The 21887-nt window shown below is 48.5% G+C and overlaps 2 protein-coding genes across 3 annotated transcripts in view; one reads left to right on the top strand and one right to left on the bottom strand.

Moving 5' to 3' along the window:
- The first annotated feature begins 204 nt into the window (after positions 1-204).
- Positions 205-21887, top strand: part of LOC141104884 (uncharacterized) — a 61514-nt gene continuing 39831 nt past the window's right edge. The window contains exon 1 of the mRNA XM_073594672.1: positions 205-300. The gene's annotated coding sequence lies outside the window, so the exon portion shown is untranslated. The remainder of the gene's footprint in view (positions 301-21887) is intronic.
- On the bottom strand, positions 11295-20549 carry LOC141104864 (uncharacterized). Of its 2 annotated transcripts, none has more exons than XM_073594648.1 (6): positions 20478-20549; positions 16796-17010; positions 15524-16084; positions 15240-15446; positions 14949-15084; positions 11295-14226 (listed from the first exon to the last, which is right to left on the bottom strand). In XM_073594648.1, exons 4-6 carry the CDS (start codon positions 15372-15374, stop codon positions 13187-13189), a joined length of 1311 nt encoding a protein of 436 aa, XP_073450749.1. In that variant the 5' UTR covers positions 15375-15446; positions 15524-16084; positions 16796-17010; positions 20478-20549; the 3' UTR covers positions 11295-13186. The 2 variants fall into 2 exon arrangements, with proteins under 2 accessions (XP_073450749.1, XP_073450750.1); XM_073594649.1 differs by having other exon boundaries at positions 11295-14178.

The following is a 21887-nucleotide window of genomic DNA, read 5'->3' as shown; positions in this document are numbered from 1 at the left end:
TGGTGTGATGGAGGAGCTTTCGGAAGGACACAAGGATCTCTACAAGGACGTCATGATGGACAATCAGCCGCCCCTCACATCACCGGGTAAGAGGAGACTTTATTGTAAAGGAGAGAGCAGTACGGAGGGTCCACCTAGATCCCCCATCATCTGATAAACACATAGAAACAATGTATTCAGTCAGTGTGTGTGTTTCCTACAGATGGATCCAGTAATGGGAACCCACCAGAGAGATGTCCCCGTCCTCTGTATTCCCGGGATTCCACACAGGAAGATCACACCATCCCTCACCATCATCAGGTAGATAGGCCTAAGCATGTCCACCTTAAAAGCCTTCTAGGCAAGTAATCCCTTACTCCACTTTTACAAATGTATTTTATCATTTTTGGGGTTTAGGATGAAGAAGTGAAGGACATCAAAGTTGAAGTTAAAAAAGAAGAAGAGACATTTGTGAGAGGATATCTTCAGTTTATGGAAGAGGGTGGTCCCCTGCATTCTTTTGATTCCACACAGGAAGGTCACACCATCCCTCACCATCATCAGGTAGATGAGGAACAATCACTGATAGTATCATTAGGATCTGTACATTATCTGCATTGTTACAATTGATGTCATTTTTATTATATATTCAGAGTGGAAACCTGAGAGATTCCAAAGTTGAGGTTAAAGAAGAGATAAAAGAGGAGGATGATGGGGTGATGGAGGAGTTTCCAAAAAGCCACAAAGATCTGTACCAGGTGGAGTCATCCAGCTAAAGAAACCCACCAGAGAGATGTTCCCGTCCTCTGTGTTCCCGGGATTCCACACAGGTAGGTCACAACTATGGACACCATCATCAGGTTGCATCCAAAACATGAAGTGATTTATGGAGATGATGTATGAACCCTACCCTTCTCTTGGTTTAGGGTGAAGATCTCATAGATATAAAGCTGAGGTTAAAGAAGAAGAGGAGAGGTATGTGAGGGATGATCAGCAATATACGGAGGAGGCTGGAATGACGAGGACATTTATAGAGGAGGACACTCCTACAGAGATCAGCACAGGTGAGACATAAAGCGTATACATCAAGGAACAGTAAAACATATACAGTAATACATGCACATGTCCCCAAGTTGTATCCCTTTAAGTACAAAGAAATACCCTCTGATTTGCTAGAAATGCCCTCAAGTTCTGTTGTGGGCTGACCGCAAGTTTTTTGTAGACTGAGAGGTGTCAGCACTGTCCAGTTTTCTTTTGCCAAGTTACTCAGACCCACCCAATCTCCACAACATAAAGGATAATGATTGCGTAGTCCCAGTATAAGGACTAGGAGGGATAATTACTCTCCCTAAGATGATACAGGACAGATCTAGATTTATGGCACATTCAAAGGTGTATTTAAAGTAGCACTAAAGGCTCCGATTTTCTACTTTGTGGTAGAGGTGCCAAGGTTTAGTAATCCAATTCAACCAATGCTCCTTGACAGACAGATAAAAGAATCAAGTATAACCCCCAGCATTGGTGTCAGTGACTGTAATAATAACACCCAACATTGGTGTCAGTGACTGCAATAATAACCCCCAACATTGGTGTCTTTGACTGCAATAATAACCCCCAACATTGGTGTCTTTGACTGCAATAATAACCCCCAACATTGGTGTCTTTGACTGCAATAATAACCCCCAACATTGGTGTCTTTGACTGCAATAATAACCCCCAACATTGGTGTAAGTGACTGTGACCCCTCTCGTCTGCCCTACTGACCCCCTGTACACTGCCCTGCTGACCCCTCTCCTCTGCTCTGCTGACCCCTCTCCTCTACCCTGATGATCCCTCTCGTCTGCCCTGTTGACCCCTATACACTGCCCTGCTGACTCCTCTCCTCTGCTCCGCTGACCCCTCTCCTCTTTCCCGCTGACCCCTCTCCTCTGCCCTGCTGACCCCTCTCCTCTGCCCCGCTGACCCCTCTCCTCTGCCCCGCTGACCCCCCTGTACACCGCCCTGCTGACTCCTCTGCTGTGCTGACCCCTCTCATCTGCCCCGCTGACCCTTCTCTGCCCTGATGACCCCTCTCGTCCTCCCTGTTGACCCCTATACACTTCCCTGCTGACTCCTCTCCTTTACCCCGCTGACCCCTCTTGTCTGCCCTGTTTACCCCTTATACACTGCCCTGCTGACTCCTCTCCTCTATCCTGATGACCCCTCTCCTCTACCCTGATGACCCCTCTCGTCTGCCCTGTTGACCCCTATACACTGCCTTGCTGACTCCTCTCCTCTACCCCGCTGACCCCTCTCCTCTACCCCGCTGACCCCTCTCGTCTGCCCTGTTGACCCCTATACACTGCCCTGCTGACTCCTCTCCTTTACCCCGCTGACCCCACCTCTACTCCGCTGACCCCTCTCCTCTACCTTGATGACCCCTCTCGTCTGCCCTGTTGACCCCTGTACACTGCCCTGCTGACTCCTCTCCTCTGCTGCCCCTCTTCTCTGCCCCACTGACCCCGCTCCTCTGCCCTGCTGACTCCTCTCCTCTGCCCCGCTGACCACTCTCCTCTACCCTCCTGACCCCTCTCCTCTGCCCTGCTGACCCCTCTCCTCTGCCCTGCTGACCCCTCTCCTCTGCCCCGCTGACCCCTCTCCTCTGCCCCGCTGACCACTCTCCTCTACCCCCCTGACCCCTCTCCTCTGCCCTGCTGACCCCTCTCCTCTGCCCCGCTGACCCCTCTCCTCTGCCCCGCTGACCCCTCTCGTCTGCCCTGCTGACTCCTCTCCTCTGCCCTGCTGACCCCTCTCATCTGCCCTGCTGACCCCTCTCCTCTACCCTGCTGACTCCTCTCCTCTACCCCGCTGACCCCTCTCCTTTACCCCGCTGACCCCTCTCCTCTACCCCGCTGACCCCTCTCCTCTACCCCGCTGATCCCTCTCCTCTACCCCGCTGATCCCTCTCCTCTACTCCGCTGACCCCTCTCATCTGCCCTGTTGACCCCTGTACACTGCCCTGCTGAATCCTCTCCTCTGCTGACCCCTCTCCTCTGCCCCCCTGACCCTGCTTCTCTGCCCTGCTGACTCCTCTCCTCTGCCCCGCTGACCCCTCTCGTCTGCCCTGCTGACCCCTCTCCTCTGCTCTGCTGACCCCTCTCCTCTACCCTGATGATCCCTCTCGTCTGCCCTGTTGACCCCTATACACTGCCCTGCTGACTCCTCTCCTCTGCTCCGCTGACCCCTCTCCTCTTTCCCGCTGACCCCTCTCCTCTGCCCTGCTGACCCCTCTCCTCTGCCCTGCTGACACCTCTCCTCTGCCCCGCTGACCCCTCTCCTCTGCCCCGCTGACCCCTCTCCTCTGCCCCGCTGACCCCCCTGTACACCGCCCTGCTGACTCCTCTGCTGTGCTGACCCCTCTCATCTGCCCCGCTGACCCTTCTCTGCCCTGATGACCCCTCTCGTCCTCCCTGTTGACCCCTATACATTTCCCTGCTGACTCCTCTCCTTTACCCCGCTGACCCCTCTTGTCTGCCCTGTTTACCCCTTATACACTGCCCTGCTGACTCCTCTCCTCTATCCTGATGACCCCTCTCCTCTACCCTGATGACCCCTCTCGTCTGCCCTGTTGACCCCTATACACTGCCTTGCTGACTCCTCTCCTCTACCCCGCTGACCCCTCTCCTCTACCCCATTGACCCCTCTCGTCTGCCCTGTTGACCCCTATACACTGCCCTGCTGACTCCTCTCCTTTACCCCGCTGACCCCACCTCTACTCCGCTGACCCCTCTCCTCTACCTTGATGACCCCTCTCGTCTGCCCTGTTGACCCCTGTACACTGCCCTGCTGACTCCTCTCCTCTACCCTGAGGACCCATCTCGTCTGCCCTGTTGACCCCTGTACACTGCCCTGCTGACTCCTCTCCTCTGCTGCCCCTCTCCTCTGCCCCACTGACCCCGCTCCTCTGCCCTGCTGACTCCTCTCCTCTGCCCCGCTGACCACTCTCCTCTACCCCCCTGACCCCTCTCCTCTGCCCTGCTGACCCCTCTCCTCTGCCCTGCTGACCCCTCTCCTCTGCCCCGCTGACCCCTCTCCTCTGCCCCGCTGACCACTCTCCTCTACCCCCCTGACCCCTCTCCTCTGCCCTGCTGACCCCTCTCCTCTGCCCCGCTGACCCCTCTCCTCTGCCCCGCTGACCCCTCTCGTCTGCCCTGCTGACTCCTCTCCTCTGCCCTGCTGACCCCTCTCCTCTGCCCTGCTGACCCCTCTCCTCTACCCTGCTGACTCCTCTCCTCTACCCCGCTGACCCCTCTCCTTTACCCCGCTGACCCCTCTCCTCTACCCCGCTGATCCCTCTCCTCTACTCCGCTGACCCCTCTCATCTGCCCTGTTGACCCCTGTACACTGCCCTGCTGAATCCTCTCCTCTGCTGACCCCTCTCCTCTGCCCCCCTGACCCCGCTTCTCTGCCCTGCTGACTCCTCTCCTCTGCCCCGCTGACCCCTCTCCTCTACCCTCCTGACCCCTCTCCTCTACCCTCCTGACCCCTCTCCTCTGCCCCGCTGACCCCTCTCCTCTGCCCCGCTGACTCCTCTCCTCTGCCCCGCTGACTCCTCTCCTCTGCCCCGCTGACCCCTCTCCTCTGCCCTGCTGACTCCTCTCCACCGCCCTGCTGACCCCTCTCCTCTGCTCTGCTGACCCCTCTCCTCTACCCTGCTGACCCCTCTCCTCTGCCCTGCTGACCCCTCTCCTCTACCCTGCTGACTCCTCTCCTCCGCCCTGCTGACCCCTCTCCTCTGCTCTGCTGATCCCTCTCCTCTGCTCTGCTGACCCCTCTCCTCTGCCCCGCTGACCCCTCTCCTCTGCCCCGCTGACCCCTCTCCTCTGCCCCGCTGACCCCTCTCCTCTGCCCGCTGACCCCTCTCCTCTGCCCCGCTGACCCCTCTCCTCTGCCCGCTGACCCCTCTCCTCTGCCCCGCTGACCCCTCTCCTCTGCTCTGCTGACCCCTCTCATCTGCCCTGCTGACCCCTCTCCTCTGCTCTGCTGACCCCTCTCCTCTGCTCTGCTGACCCCTCTCCTCTGCCCCGCTGACTCCTGTCATTATATTGATGATCATTTTAAACTTTCATCATCTTTGCTGGACTGCTTCTCATTTACAGAAAGGCACACAGCTGACAATCTGTCACAAATCTGTGAAGAGCGGGGGCATCACAAACAGAGTTGTTTGCTTCGTATCTCTGACAATGCCAGCAACATAAAAGCAGCGATCCGGAAAGTTGGACGGAAGGACTTGGCATGCTTTGCTCACACGCTCAACCTGATCGTGAGGGAAAGTTTAAAAAGCATTCAAGAGACGGCGACCAAAGTGAAAAATATTGTTGAATTTTGTCAAGAGGATCACTGTCCGATGTCGCTACTGAAAGGTTAAAAGCAACCCGAAGGCAAGTGGGCCTTGAAGAACTGAGGCTGAAGCGAGATGTACCAACAGTAGTGGAATTCCACATATTATATGCTTAGAAGATTTTTTGGATCTGAAAGAAGCTATTATTGTCACCACTTTCTGTGGTCAACCACCAACCTTCCAACCCTGACACTTGATGAGCGGGACGTAATAAAAAAAATGCATGTGACCTACTGAAGCCCTTTGAAGAGGTCACTATGGAAATCAGCGCAGACGGGTGTGTATTGATATATTATCTAACCATTTAAACAGATGCATCATTCTAAACGATCATTTTGCAATAGTTGGAACCACATGGGGGTAACTACTTTGCCATAAACAATAATGTATGCATTTGGCCTACACTAGGTATGATTGCATGCATTTAGTAATTTGTGTCCTTTTCTTTCTCATTATAACAGATATGTGACAGCATCAAAGGTCATTTTGATGGCAAGGGGTGGGGGGGCTGCAAAAAGTCGCCCAGAAATTCCGTGGTGCTGTATCCAATCATGGCCCTGATGAACGCACTTGCAGAAGAGATGCAAAAAAACGATTCCACCAAAGTGAACACTTTCGCCAGTTGGCTGAGGCAACCCTTCTGGGCCCCTAGGTTTAAACAAGGGGCATTTCATGATGCAGCAGATGAAGCCTCCAAACGTGTCACTGCAGCTGCTGCAATAATTGGGTCCATTACCCATGGGGGATCATCCTCAAACTGGCCTTGGGGGCCCCCCCCCCCCCAAGCTCCTCCTCGGTCTGAACAGCAAACGTCTTTCTGGGCAGACTTTGACGAGCTGATACAGTTACCATCTGCAACCCCTACATCTACTGCAATTGCAGAAATGAGAGGATATCTTGCAGAATCCCTCATTCCAAGGACTTGATGATCCATTGGCCTGGTGGGAAGCAAGGCAGGCGATCTATGAAAACCTGACAACCGTTATGAAGACAAGGCTGTGCATAGTAGCCACCTCTGTGCCTGCAGAAAGAAGATTTTTCAAAAAAAAGCTGGCCAGATCATTTCAGAAAGAAGGAGCAGGCTAAATCCAAATAAAGTTAGACAGCTCATTTTTTGTTTAACCGCATGCCGACCAGCCAGCATGGCTCGGCTGCGTGAATCGCCGTCATGTTACGTTGGTAACATAGACGGCCACTAGGGGGGGTGCGTGCACGCCGCCGGAAGGGGGCGCTCGCCCATGGAGCCGATGCGAGTGCCCGGCGGTCGCGATCACCGCCGGGTTCCCGCGTTCGCTCGGGGCACACAGAGAACCGGGATCTGTGTGTGTAAACATTTTTTTACAGTTAAAGCAACGCAGTGCCAAATCGCAAAAAGTGCTCTGGTCTTTGGGCAGCCAAATGGTCCGGGGGCTGAAGTGGTTAATGCTAACATCACCTCTCCTGCAAAAACTACTCTGAGCCTGGGTGACAGAGGTTGAGGAGGGCTTTGTTATCCATTCCACCAAATCTTCTGCATGTTGTGGCTCAATAACACGTCCAGCTGCAGAAAAAAAGGACAAGCGTGCCCCAGGGCCACGTGCTGAGGATGCACCATGTCCACGACCAGCACTGTCCACTGTAGACGCAGAGCCTGCTTGCCCTCTTTTAGTGGCCTGTGAGCGTCTGCCTCTCCTTGGTGGCCTTCCAGACATGCTGTAAATTTTGTTTAGCAAAACCACAATATGCTGTATTGTGCACTGTGTACACCACCAGAAAAGTAGTAGCAACTGCACTATGGGTGCACAGTACTGTGTACACCAACAGAAGTGTAATAACAACTATGGGTGCACTGTATGTATTGTGTACACCATCAGGAAAGTAGTAGCAACTGCACTATGGGTGCACGGTACTGTGTACACCGCCTGAAGTATATTAGAAAAAGTACAGCAGGAATGGCCTGCAGTCAGATATAGATATAGCTAAACTGGATAGAGTGGAGTTTTATATATATATATATATATATATATATATATATATATATATACATACAAACAACACCGCCTATATATATATTAACCACTTCAGCACCGGGCCATAGACAAATGACGTCCACAGATGGGATCTCCCATCCTGGGTGGACATCATATGACGGCCTGGGATTCCCGGCCATCTTGGGGGCGCGCGCGCGCCGCGTTGCGTGTGCCCGGCGGCCGCGATGTCCGCCGGGCACCCGCGATTGCCCGTTAACCGGGCCGGACCGTGGATCTGTGTGTGTAAACACACAGATCCACGTCCTGTCAGTTCAGAGGAGAGTGATCTGTGTTCCCAGAACAGCGGAACACTGATCGGTCTCCTCCCCTTGTACGTCCCCTCCCCCTACAGTTAGAATCACTCCCTAGGAAACATACTTAACCCCTCCCCGCCCCCTAGTGGTTAACCCCTTCCCTGCCAGTCACATTTACACAGTAATCAATGCAATTTTATAGCATTGATCGCTGTATAAATGTGAACGGTCCCAAAAATGTGTCAAAAGAGTCCGATGTGTCCGCCATAATGTCGCAGTCACGAAAAAAAATCGCGATCGCCGCTATTACTAGTAAAAAAAAAAAATAAATAATAATTTTTTTTAAAAAATGCCATAAATCTATCCCGTATTTTGTAGACGCTATAACTTTTGCGCAAACCAATCAATATACGCTTATTGCGATTTTTTTTTTACCAAAAATATGTAGAAGAATACGTATCGGCCGAAACAGGAAAAAATTTGTTTTTTAAAAAAAAAATTGGGATATTTATTATAGCAAAAAGTAAAAAATATTGTGTTTTTTCAAAATTGTTGCTCTTCTTTTGTTTATAGCGCAAAAAATAAAAATCGCAGAGGTGATCAAATACCACCAAAAGAAAGCTCTATTTGTGGGGAAAAAGGGACGTCAATTTTTTGGGGGTACAACGTCGCATGACCGCGCAATTGTTTAAAGTGCGACAGCGCTGAAAACTAAAAATTGGCCTGGGAAGGAAGGGGGTGAAAATGCCCGGTATTGAACCGGTTAAATACACTGCAGCTAACTGAATAACCTGCCTGCCTGAAGTATATTAGAAAGAGTACACCAGGAATGGCCTGCAGTCAGATATAGCTAAACTGTATGCAGTGGATAGATATATATATATATATATATACAGACAAGACTGTCTGTATATATATATATATATATATATATATATATATATATATATATATATTAAATACACTGCAGCTAACTGAATAACCTGCCTGCTTGCTCAATCTAAATTACACTCTCTCTCCGTCCACGTCAACAACACACTATACGGGGCCGACGTGCAGGTGGCCTTATATAGTGTGGGCCGTGGACTTAGTCCCCCTGAACCATGATTGGCAAAAGGCACCCTGCCTTTGGCCAATTATGGCTCTCTTAGCTGAGGGCGCTGGGATTGGCCAAAGCATGCAGGTCATGATGCATGCTCTGGCCAATCACCATACAGCAATGCACTGCGTTCCCGCAGTGCATTACAGGCCGTTAGGCGCCACTCGAATTTGGCTCGAACGGCCCATAATGTTGTTTTCGACGAACGGGAGAACAGGCAAAGTTCGACCCGAACAGAAAGCTCATCCCTAAAGGGGAGCTAGTAGATGGGACCCCCAGCCTTCTTCTGCCCCACTGCTAATATGCAACTGCCCTTCAGGAAAGGTCCAGGGTGCAACAACTGTACCGGCACTGCCGAGGCTGATCTCCGGTGGGGAAGCAGACTAGAGGCAGATCCGTACACATAATGGGGGCTTCTCTCTGAGCACACATTGTCATGTAGCTGACGTGTCTATTTGGGGCAGATGGAGTTGAATGATAGCTTGGCTCTACCCAATAGAGTAACCAAAAACTGAGTGTCTCATGAGTTTCCTTACCATTGGAGTTTACTACAGACGTCCTGAGATTTATGAGAAGGGGGAGAGTCGGCTGTTCTAACAAATACAAGCCGGTAAAACCAAACTACTAAAACACAAGATTACCGCTTGCCTACCATATACTGTATATACACGACGACAAGGCGGCTCTCCTGGGCAGGATCACGTACCTGTAAGTGTTCCTGCACTTCCGGGTCTGGGGCGCGCCCACGCACTGCCGGCGACCCGCTCCCGCTGTAATTGGACGCAGCGGGAGCCAAGCAGTGGGTCTGGCGGATGCAATGTTCACCAAGACCCGCCAATCGTTTGGGACACAGACAGAATGGCGGTCTGCCTATGTAAACGGTCTGCCGTTCTGTGAGAAGGGAAGGTTGTGATCCTGTGTTCCTACAAAGCAGAAACACGGATCTCTGCCTTCCCACAGTACAAGCCCCTCCCCCACACAGTTAGCAAGCACTCCCTAGGAACACATTTAACCCTTTGATGGCCCCTGATGTTAATCCCTTCCCTGCCAATGTCATTAGTACAGTGACAGTGCATATTTTTAGCACTGATCACTGTATTAGTGTCACTGGTCCCTAAAAAGTGTCACTTATACCGCGTACACATGAGCAGACTTTCCGGAGGACTAGGTCCAACGGGATTAGTCTGGCGGACAATCAAATAGTGTTTGGGCTAGTCCAATAGCTTTTCGGGATAAAAATCCAACGGACCTAGAAATAGAACATGTTTCAAATCTGTCCGACGGACTAAAATTGGGAAAACTGTTCATCTGTGCGCTGGTCCGACGGACCAAATACGATGCAAGGGAAGCTATTGGCTAGTGGCTATTGAACCTCCTTTTTTAGTCCCTTTTACGTCATCACGTTCAAACCGAACGGACTTAGTCCTATCGTGTGTGGCCAAGTCCGTTGGTTCGGAAAGTCCATCGGACCTAGTCAGAAAGTCCGCTCGCGTGTACGTGGCATAAGTGTCTGATTTGTCTGCCACAATATCGCAGTAACGCTATAAGTCGTTGATCGCCACTATTACTATTAAAAAAATGAATACATATTCCATAAATATATCCCACAGTTTGTAGACGCAATAACTTTTGCACAAACCAAATCAATAGACGCTTTTTGGGATTTTTCTTTTTTACCAAAAACATGTAGCAGAATACATATTGGCCTAAATTGATGAAGAAATTTGATTTTTTTTTTCTTCATTTTTTTATTGGATGTTTCATAGCAGAAAGTAAAAAATATTTCTTTTTTTTTCAAAATTGTGTCTCTTTTTTTGTTTATAGCGCAAAAAGAAAAAAAAAACGCAGAGGTGAACAAATACCACCAAAAGAAAGCTCTGTTTGTGGGAAAAAAAAAGGGCATAAATTTTATTTAGGTACAACGTCGCACGACCACGCAATTGTCAGTTAAATTAACGCAGTGTTGTATTGCAAAAAAAATGGCCTGGTCAGGAAGGGGGGGGGGTAAATCTTCCGTGGTTAAGACTAAAACCTACAGGATGGACCTTACTTGTAGTGTTAGAGAAAGGAGTAAAAGAAAAGATAAGAATAGTTCATCATACAGATCTGAGAACTTAGTTGGTGTTCCAGAAACTCAGCTTTACTCCTCACAAGACTGGGCAGTTTGTATTCATGCTGCTCCTCCTATTTAGAGTGACATAGAAAAGATGGAGGGGGGTTTCTCTATGTTAGATGTGATGTGAAAGTGAGGAAGAAAGATGATCTTGTGGTTGGAGGTGGTGATGGTGCGGAGGAGGAATTACGGGAGGAATGATAGATGGGTCTATGAACTGATGGACTTATCATTGGAGTCTACTACAGACGTCCTGAGATTTATGAGAATGGGGGAGAGTCGGCTGTTCCAACAACTTCAAGCCGGTAAAACCAAACTACTAAGACACAAGATTAAAACTAAAACCTACAGGATGGACCTTACCTGTAGTGTTAGAAAAAGGAATAAAGGAAAAGAAAAGAACATTTCATCATACAGATCTGAAGGAAGACTTTTATCAATCAGCTTACAAAGAACGTCATCAGTTTAAGAATATAAACATTTATTCTTCGATTGTTTCATACAAAAGATATGTATTATTATATTTCCATGTTTATCAGATAAATATGAAATGTTACATCTAAAAATGTCATATATTCCAGTTTCAAGCAGCAGGTGGCACTCTCCAAGCAAAATCTGCCTGTGCAGGCTGATAACTACTCCGATACTAAAATGGACATCCACAAGCAATATCTAGTTCCTCTCTCACCATGTTGTCTTCCTTTTGAAGTTTCTGCTGAAGATCAGGGGAGATCAGACTACACTGCTAGAGAGACCCAACCAGCAGTGACACCCCCTCCTTCTCTCTCCTAGAGGGACCCAACCAGCAGTGACACCCCCTCCTTCTCTCTCCTAGAGGGACCAACCAGCAGTGACACCCCCTCCTTCTCTCTCCTAGAGGGACCCAACCAACAGTGACACCCCCTCCTTCTCTCTCCTAAAGGGACCCAACCAGCAGTGACACCCCCTCCTTCTCTCTCCTAAAGGGACCCAACCAGCAGTGACACCCCCTCCTTCTCTCTCCTAAAGGGACCCAACCAGCAGTGACGCCCCCTCCTTCTCTCTCCTAGAGGGAGCCAACCAGCAGTGACACCCCCTCCTTCTCTCTCCTAGAGGGACCCAACCAGCAGTGACACCCCCTCCTTCTCTCTCCTAAAGGGACCCAACCAGCAGTGACACCCCCTCCTTCTCTCTCCTAGAGGGACCCAACCAGCAGTGACACCCCCTCCTTCTCTCTCCTAGAGGGACCCAACCAGCAGTGACACCCCCTCCTTCTCTCTCCTAGAGGGACCCAACCAGCAGTGACACCCCCTCCTTCTCTCTCCTAGATGGACCCAACCAGCAGTGACACCTCCTCCTTCTCTCTCCTAGAGGGACCCAACCAGCAGTGACACCCCCTCCTTCTCTCTCCTAGAGGGACCCAACCAGCAGTGACACCCCCTCCTTCTCTCTCCTAGAGGGACCCAACCAGAAGTGACACCCCCTCCTTCTCTCTCCTAGAGGGACCCAACCAGAAGTGACACCCCCTCCTTCTCTCTCCTAGAGGGACCCAACCAGCAGTGACACCTCCTCCTTCTCTCTCCTAAAGGGACCCAACCAGCAGTGACACCCCCTCCTTCTCTCTCCTAGAGGGACCCAACCAGCAGTGACACCCCCTCCTTCTCTCTCCTAGAGGGACCCAACCAGCAGTGACACCCCCTCCTTCTCTCTCCTTGCAGAGGAAGCCAGACAGAACTTTGAAGTCTTTAGTGATCTCTGATCTCCTTATAAAGTGTTTCTTCCATGATAAAGATCAGAGGAGCGCTCATGAAATGTCATTCTTGTATGTGTGCGCTGTAAAATATTTTGTACTGTTTGTAGGTCTTATAGCAGCGCCATCTTGAATTTAAACGCATTGTAGGGTGTGCCCCCCAAATATGTTTTTGAATATTGTAGTAGACCCTGACCAGGTCTTTTGGGCTGGAGCACCCCTCCCCCCTCCTCATTACCTCTTATTTAGTGGCCACCAGTGTTTAGGATGTATCCCCTTCAGTTCTCCCACATAGAGGAGTTCAGCTCCCATGGTTGAGACAAAGGATCTTCCATTCTATTACTAGAGTAGGACCCACTAATTCGGGGGACTTTGTCGCAGTAAGTGGGCTTAGCACTATACGACCATATAGTGTGACCAAACCCCCCGGATTTTTTGAATATGTTCAGGTGTTTTCAACTAGCCCTGCAGGAAATGTCATTCTTGTATGTGTGCGCTGTAAAATATTTTGTACGGAGGAGCGCTCAGCCACGTGTCTTCTGAGGTGTATATCAAGGTGTGTGAGATCTCTGATGTACGACATAATATGATCCATATAGAAGACATTTCCCGCACTCAGGACACTAATACACCTTGAGGGTGGTGTGGTTTCTCAGATGTCTGGTAAGACAAGACTTTCGTGGGAAACATTTGCCGCACTCAGGACAGGAAAACGGCTTCTCCCCTGTGTGGGATCTTCGATGTATAACGAGGGCTGATTCCCTTGAATAACGTTTCCCGCACTCAAGGCATGAAAATGACTTATCTCCCCTGTGGCTTATTTGATGTTTATTAAGGTGGGACTTCTGTGAAAAACATTTCCCGCACTCTGAACAGGAATACGGCTTCTCACCCGTGTGAGTCCTCTGATGTATATAAAGCTTGGACTTCTGCGAAAAACATTTCCCGCACTCAGGGCAGGAACAGAGCCTCTCTCCGGTGTGATATCTACGATGCGTGTTAAGAGAGGACTTCTTTGAAAAACCTTTCCCGCACTCAGGGCAACAATATGGCCTTTCGCTTGCGTGAGATCTTTGATGTATAACAAGGTCTGATCTCTGTGGAAAACATTTCCCGCACTTGAAGCAAGCATGCATCTTCTTTCCAGTGTGTAATCTCTGATGTCTGGTAAAGTTGGACTTCTCTGAAAATAATTTGCCACATTCAGGGCAGGAGTACGGCTTCTCCCCTGTGTGAGATGTTTGATCTGATTTTTGCATATATTTTCCACACTCAAGGCACGAATATGGTTTTTCCCCCATGTGAGAAAGTAGGTCAAGTTTTGATTTATGAAGAAAACATTTCCCGCACTCAGAACCAGAATGAAGGCTTTCACCCGTGTGAGATCTCTGATGTACAAAAAGACTTAATTCAGAGCTAAAACTCCCCCCACATTCCGAACAGGAAAATGTCTCCTCCCCCTGAATCCCGGCACCATCCCTCACAGTACGAGGTTGCTCAGAGTCAGAGGGATTCCATGGTCTATCCACACTGTGAAGTCCACCATCCATAGTGGAGCTCATTGTCTTTTCTCCTCCACAATCTCCTGTGATGTCCTCATCTTCCATTTTACAACCTGGAGATAAAGTGAGACGATCCTTTGAGGGTTTCTCCATGGCGTGTCCTGGAAAAATATAAAAACATCATCAATAGATATGAGAGGGTTAGTTCACTTCCATCAAGATTCCATCTGGATCAGGTAGATATGAGTGAGCAGATGTTCTCTGTGGATGTCCCAACCAGCTGGGACTCTCCCCCCTCTTCAGTCAAAGGGCCTTTGGTCCTCCTCCCAGATCACTTCTACATTTACACAGCCTTGACAGAAGAGCAGGAACCAATGGGGACTGGGAGGTCCATGCTCTTCACACAACCACAAGCCTAGGCACTGGGTCATGTGATCTCTGATAAACAAGAAGGTCAAATTCAGACTTGCAGACCCTTTACCATAGAACAAGTGACCATAGGCCTAGGCTTCTGGTGATAGGTAGCACTGGAGAGCTTGGAGCAGGATTTTCTCCTGAAAGGTGTTTCTTTCTTTATGTCATTCCTTACTTTTCATCCCAAGACTGGTAATAAAGTTTTATGGTAACATTTAGGTATAAGTCTGCTGGAAGAAGAGGAACCAACCCAAGAAAGGCTCAATCTGTGTTATCATATCTGTGCTACTGTAACTAGGAGTGACACACAACCTAATACTGCCAGCTGAACCCCAGGACGGGTATCAGTACAGGGAGGGGACCATTATCAACCAATTATTGTCTGATATCACTCAGCTCCCGCCCTACTCTGGACCAATCACTGAGCAGTAACAGAGCAGAGATAAGAGAAGAATATCTTACGGCTCACCTGTGCTGATCTCTGTAGGAGTGTCCTCCTCTATGAATGTCCTCGTCATTCCAGCCTCCTCTGTATATTGCTGATCATCCCTCACATACGTCTCTTCTACTTCATCCTCAACTTTCATGTTCATCAGATCTTCACCCTAAACCAACAGAATGGCAGAAAAGAACATCTGTAACATAGAAGTATTTATGATGTGAGATCACATAGAAAATATCATCTTGTAGAGTCCACACATCATCTCCACATGTCAGAGTGTTCAATCACTTTATGTTCCCGACCCTCAACTCCACCTACCTGATGATGGTGGGGGATGGTGTGATCTTCCTGTGTGGAATCCCGGGAATACAGAGGACGGGGACATCTCTCTGGTGGGTTTCTGTTATTGGGTGTCTCAATTGGGAAATCCATATCTCCTGAAAACTCCTCCATTACACCATATGACTCATCCTCCTCTTTATATTCTTCTTTAACAACAATGTTATATTCCTCAAGGGTTCCACTCTAAATATAAAATAAGAAATTCATTGTAACAAACAAGATTGTGCATAGATCACTGCCAATAATTGTTCCTCATCTACCTGATGATGGTGGGGGATGGTGTGACCTTCCTGTGTGGAAACCCGGGAATACAGAGGACGGGGACATCTCTCTGGTGGGTTCCCATTACTGGATCCATCTGTAGGAAACACACACACTGACTGAATACATTGTTTCTATGTGTTTATCAGATGATGGGGGATCTAGGTGGACCCTCCGTACTGCTCTCTCCTTTACAATAAAGTCTCCTCTTACCCGGTGATGTGAGGGGCGGCTGATTGTCCATCATGACGTCCTTGTAGAGATCCTTGTGTCCTTCTAAATACTCCCACTCCTCCTTGGAGAAATAGACAGTGACATCCTGACACCTTATAGGAACCTGACACACACAATGATACAGTCACCATCCAGACACATCCCTTGTCTGTTACTGGATAATGTCCCAGAATTCCCAGAATCCTCCTCACCTCTCCTGTCAGCAGCTCCATCATCTTCTTGGTGACTTCTAGAATCTTCTCCATGTTGTGTCTCTCAGGTTTTAGGGAGTCACATGGAGGCACTGTGATGATCATATGATCACCTGACTTCACAAGAGGAAATCTCTGTATTGAGGAACCAATAGGAATATCATGTTAGAATCCCAGAATCCTCCTCACCTCTCCGGTCAGGTCTGTGTTTTATTAATAGAGATAAGAGTGATGTCATGTGACCTCCCAGAATCCTCCTCACCTCTCCGGTCAGGTCTGTGTTTTATTAATAGAGATAAGAGTGATGTCATGTGATCTCCCAGAATCCTCCTCACCTCTCCGGTCAGGTCTGTGTTTTATTAATAGAGATAAGAGTGATGTCATGTGACCTCCCAGAATCCTCCTCCCCTCTCCGGTCAGGTCTGTGTTTTATTAATAGAGATAAGAGTGATGTCATGTGACTTCCCAGAATCCTCCTCACCTCTCCGGTCAGGTCTGTGTTTTATTAATAGAGATAAGAGTGATGTCATGTGACCTCCCAGAATCCTCCTCACCTCTCCGGTCAGGTCTGTGTTTTATTAATAGAGATAAGAGTGATGTCATGTGACCTCCCAGAATCCTCCTCACCTCTCCGGTCAGGTCTGTGTTTTATTAATAGAGATAAGAGTGATGTCATGTGACCTCCCAGAATCCTCCTCACCTCTCCGGTCAGGTCTGTGTTTTATTAATAGAGATAAGAGTGATGTCATGTGACCTCCCAGAATCCTCCTCACCTCTCCGGTCAGGTCTGTGTTATATTAATAGAGATAAGAGTGATGTCATGTGACCTCCCAGAATCCTCCTCACCTCTCCGGTCAGCAGGTAGATGATCTCCAGGGTGAGGTTTAGTATCTTCTCAGTCATGTGACTCCGGTCCTCCTCCATCCTCGTTGGTCACGTGATTTATACAGGTTTTTTCGGTCTGGGAGCCTCCTAACCTTTGTCCTGCCAGAGCAAAATTTTCATTCAATAATGTAAAGTCTGTTTTGTTTTGAGGTCTTGAATACTGGTTCGTTTTTGATCTGCCGGCAAAGGAAGCTGAATGAGATTCTCTCTATGTCTCAACAAACCCTCCATCCCCCGCACCCAATAAAAGTGGGATAATCTGTTAGTATAGACCAGGGGTCTTCAAACTACGGCCCTTCAGTTCTTCAGGAACTACAATTCCCATCATGCCCAGTCATGTCTGTGAGTGTCAGAGTATTACAATGCCTCATGGGATGTGTAGTTCCGCAACAGCTGGAGGGCCGTAGTTTGAAGATTCCTGGTATAGACTGATAAGGTAAGAAGGTGATTGGTGGGAAAGGTGACACATCTGCAAATGATGTCACAGTGACTATGGAAGAAGAGGACGGACATGACGGGGGGGGGGGGGATTAATGGGTATACATACAACACATTCTGCCCAACTTACTGAGATGGAATAGAAAGACATATTATAGTACTAAATATTACTGTAACTCAGAGGCCACACCCCTTATATCCAAACCTAAATCCAAACTACAATCCCAAATCTAAGTATTACCTTTACAGAAGAAGGTCAATTCTTTCCTCTCCTTCCATATGAACACCAAACGCGGCTCTGATGCAGACAAAACACCAGATGAAGTCTTTAGAAACCAACTCTTCCTGGAGTGTCCAGCTCCGGGTCCCCCCCCCGGTGGTATTCTCCACTCACCTCAATGTCCCTTCCGTGTTCTGTAACGTGTCCTTGTACTACACCCTATACCAGGGGTCTCCAAACCTTCTAAACAAAGGGCCAGTCTACTGTTCTTCAGAGTTTGAGGGGGACAGACTGTGGCCAGTTGAAGTAAAAAAAAAAAATGCCCCAAAATCAAGGCAAGTAAACAATTCCCCATCATTGGTATTAGTGGGAAGAATAGTGCCCCATCATTGGTGTCAGTGGGGGGAATAGTGTCCCATCTTAAGGAATCGGTAGGAGGAATAGTGCCCCATCGTTTGTATTGGTGGGAGGAATAGTGCCCCATTGTTGGTATTGGCTGGAGGAATTATGCCCCATTGTTGGTATCGGTGTGAGGAATAGTGCCCCATCATTGGTATCAGTGGGAGGAATAGTGCCCCATCATTGGTATCAGTGGGAGAAATAGTGCTCCATCGTTGGTGTTAGTGGGAGGAATAGTGCCCCATCATAGGTATCGGTAGGAGGAATAGTGCCCCATCATTGGTATTGGTGGGAGGAATAGTGCCCCATCATTTGTATTGGTGGGAGGAATAGTGCCCCATTGTTGGTATTGGTGGAAGCAATAGTGCCCCATTGTTGGTATTGGTGGGAGGAATAGTGCCTAGAGCTGGGCAATTTTCTCAAAAAAAAAAAAAAAACTCGATTCACGATTCGAATGGAGTTTTTTTTCTTTTGGACACCGCGCCGGTCCCGAGGAGCTGCGGGCAGGAGTTTTTAGGCCAGACTAGGCCGAAGCCACGGCCTCGCCTAAAAACTCCTGCCCGCAGCTCTTCAGGACCGGCGCAGTGTCAGCGCCAGTCCTGGTGAAAAAAAAAAAAAAAAGAATCTAAAAAAAATTGATTTGCTTAAATTTTGAATCGATTTGACCTCTCAACTCGATTTAAGATTTAAATCGATTTTTTCCCCAGACCTAATAGTGCCCCATTGTTGGTATTGGTGGGAGGAATAGTGCCCCATCATTGGTGTCAGTGGGAGGAATAGTGCCCCATCATTGGTGTCAGTGGGAGGAATAGTGCCCCATCATTGGTGTCAGTGGGAGGAATAGTGCCCTATCATTGGTATCAGTGGGAGGAATAGTGTCCCATCATTGGTATTGGTGGGAGGAATAGTGCCCCATCATTGGTGTCAGTGGGAGGAATAGTGTCCAATCATTGGTGTCAGTGGGAGGAATAGTGCCCCATCATTGGTATTGGTGGGAGGAATAGTGCCCCATCATTGGTGTCAGTGGGAGGAATAGTGCCCTATCATTGGTATCAGTGGAAGGAATAGTGTCCAATCATTGGTGTCAGTGGGAGGAATAGTGCCCTATCATTGGTATCAGTGGAAGGAATAGTGTCCCATCATTGGTGTCAGTGGGAGGAATAGTGTCCAATCATTGGTATCAGTGGGAGGAATAGTGCCCCATCATTGGTGTCAGTGGGAGGAATAGTGTCCAATCATTGGTGTCAGTGGGAGGAATAGTGCCCCATCATTGGTATTGGTGGGAGGAATAGTGTCCCATCATTGGTGTCAGTGGGAGGAATAGTGTCCAATCATTGGTGTCAGTGGGAGGAATAGTGCCCCATCATTGGTATTGGTGGGAGGAATAGTGTCCCATCATTGGTGTCAGTGGGAGGAATAGTGTCCAATCATTGGTGTCAGTGGGAGGAATAGTGCCCTATCATTGGTATCAGAGGGAGGAATAGTGCCCCATCATTGGTATTGGTGGGAGGAATAGTGCCCCATCATTGGTGTCAGTGGGAGGAATAGTGTCCAATCATTGGTGTCAGTGGGAGGAATAGTGCCCCATCATTGGTATCAGTGGGAGAAATAGTGTCCAATCATTGGTGTCATTGGGAGGAATAAGGCCCCATCATTGGTGTCAGTGGTAGGAATAGTGTCCAATCATTGGTATCAGTGGGAGGAATAGTGTCCAATCATTGGTATCAGTGGGAGGAATAGTGCCCCATCATTGGTATCAGTGGGAGGAATAGTGCCCCATCATTGGTATCAGTAGGAGGAATAGTGCCCCATCATTGGTATCAGTGGGAGGAATAGTGCCCCATCATTGGTATCAGTGGGAGGAATAGTGCCCCATCATTGGTGTCAGTGGGAGGAATATTGCCCCATCATTGGTATCAGTGGGAGGAATAGTGCCCCATCATTGGTATTAGGGGGGAGGAATCATGCCCTATCATAGGTGTCAGTGGGAGAAAAAGCACCCCATCGTAGGTGTCAGTGGGAGAAAGAATAGTGCCCTGCTGTTGGTGTCAGTGGGAGGAATAGCACCTCAAGGGCCAGATAAAGGCAAGCAAAGGGCCACATCTGGCCGCAGTTTGGAGACCATTGCCCCATACATTGTCCTGTAGTGAGGGGACAGGATCGGTGGGACGAAGCACAGAGCTCTGTGGAGGACCAGGAGATCGGCACTCCCCGGTCGTGTCGGCTCCTGAAGAAGACTTCAGCCGGCATCGGAGCTCCGTTCTGAGAGGTGGAAATTTATCTTTAGAGGGGAAACCTTCGATTTGGGTTGGACATTTGGTGACAATGTGATCAGTTACACCCACTTATGTTTCATTTCATCATTACTTTTCTTTTATACCGGTGTTTTCACTTCAGTACATGAAATAATCTGATGAAATACTGAGAGCGATAGAAACAATTTGGGCAGATAAAGAGTATATTGATTGGTCTGTGTGTGTACATCAGACTGAAAAGAGGGACAATTAGAGGAGAAAGCGGCACAGAACAATATGGTTCCTAATACTGTACAGTGATGAGAGCTATGATAAAATAAGATCTTATTACCTCCTCTTCTTCCAGTTCCAGCAATGTCTTCTCTGCATTTCCTCCAAATTCACCTCTCACCCGGAACTTCCTGTCTGTACTCGACGTCACTTCCTGTCTGTACCTGACATCACTTCCTGTCTACCATAGAGTCTTCCAGTCTGAGTAGAAGTGCTGATCACCACCTTGTGGACCTCAGAGGAACTGCAGCCCCCTGACAAAAGTCTTGAAGTGGCGAACAGCTCTCCTTGCTAGGGACGAGCGGAGGGATTTTTGTGACATTGATTTTGCTCTTAAATGATTGATTTTGCCACATGCCTCTTGTAACTAGTCACGCAGAGACGTTTAGGCAAAAGTTGTTGGAGAAAAACTCTCTACCGTGATAAAAGCCCTTCCCATGTGGCTTTGCAATCCGTGTGACACCCCTTCCAGCCACCTCTAGTAACCAATCTTTGATGATTGTCCATCCCCTTCTTTATAAGACAGGCTTTTCTGCCCTTTATCCTCTTTGCGTTATCATTCGTGGCTGTGATCGGGGTGTTGGAGAGATCAGGGACATGTATTGATCATTGATGAGGGTTAGGGTTAGAACTTAGGGTTAGGGTTGGGGTTAGGGGTTAAGGTTAGAACTTAGGGTTAGGGTTGGGGTTAGGGGTTAAGGTTAGAACTTAGGGTTAGGGTTGGGGTTAGGGGTTAAGGTTAGAACTTAGGGTTAGGGTTGGGGTTAGGGGTTAAGGTTAGAACTTAGGGTTAGGGTTGGGGTTAGGGGTTAAGGTTAGAACTTAGGGTTAGGGTTGGGGTTAGGGGTTAAGGTTAGAACTTAGGGTTAGGGTTGAGGTTAGGGGTTAAGGTTAGAACTTAGGGTTAGGGTTGGAGTTAGGGTTAGGGGTTAGGGTTTTCCCTTGAAGAACAAGGTTAGGACTCAGGGATTGGAATAGGGACCTGCTCCAAAGGTCAGAAGGTGTGTCCCTAGAAGTCAAGAGGAAAGGCTGACCCACCCCCACCAAAGTGTTCCGGCTACCCCAACTAAGTCGGGGAATGAACAAGTCAGGGAAAGCGCTTAGTGGCTCTTGTGACATGAAAGTCTTTTCAAATCTTTAAGCTGGCCATAGATGGGTAAAAGTGTTCCTTGGCCTCCATGATGCTGTTTGTTCACTAAGGTTGTCTAACAAACCTCTGAGGGCTTCACAGAACAGCTGTATTTATACTGAGAGTACATTACACACAGGTGGACTCTGTTTACAAATTAGGTGACTTCCGAGGGCAATTGGCTCCACTAGATTTTAGTTAGGGGTATCAGAGTAAAGGAGGCTGAATACAAATTATTTAAATTTTGCTTTCAATTTTTATTATTTATTTTATATTTTATTTTTATACTGCCCCTTTAATTATTTTTAGTAATCACCTTTATTCCTATTACAAGGAATGTAA

This window comes from Aquarana catesbeiana, linkage group LG08 (assembly GCF_042186555.1).
Source record: "Aquarana catesbeiana isolate 2022-GZ linkage group LG08, ASM4218655v1, whole genome shotgun sequence".
Taxonomy (NCBI): domain Eukaryota; kingdom Metazoa; phylum Chordata; class Amphibia; order Anura; family Ranidae; genus Aquarana; species Aquarana catesbeiana.
This window is presented reverse-complemented; position numbering and strand designations above follow the sequence as displayed.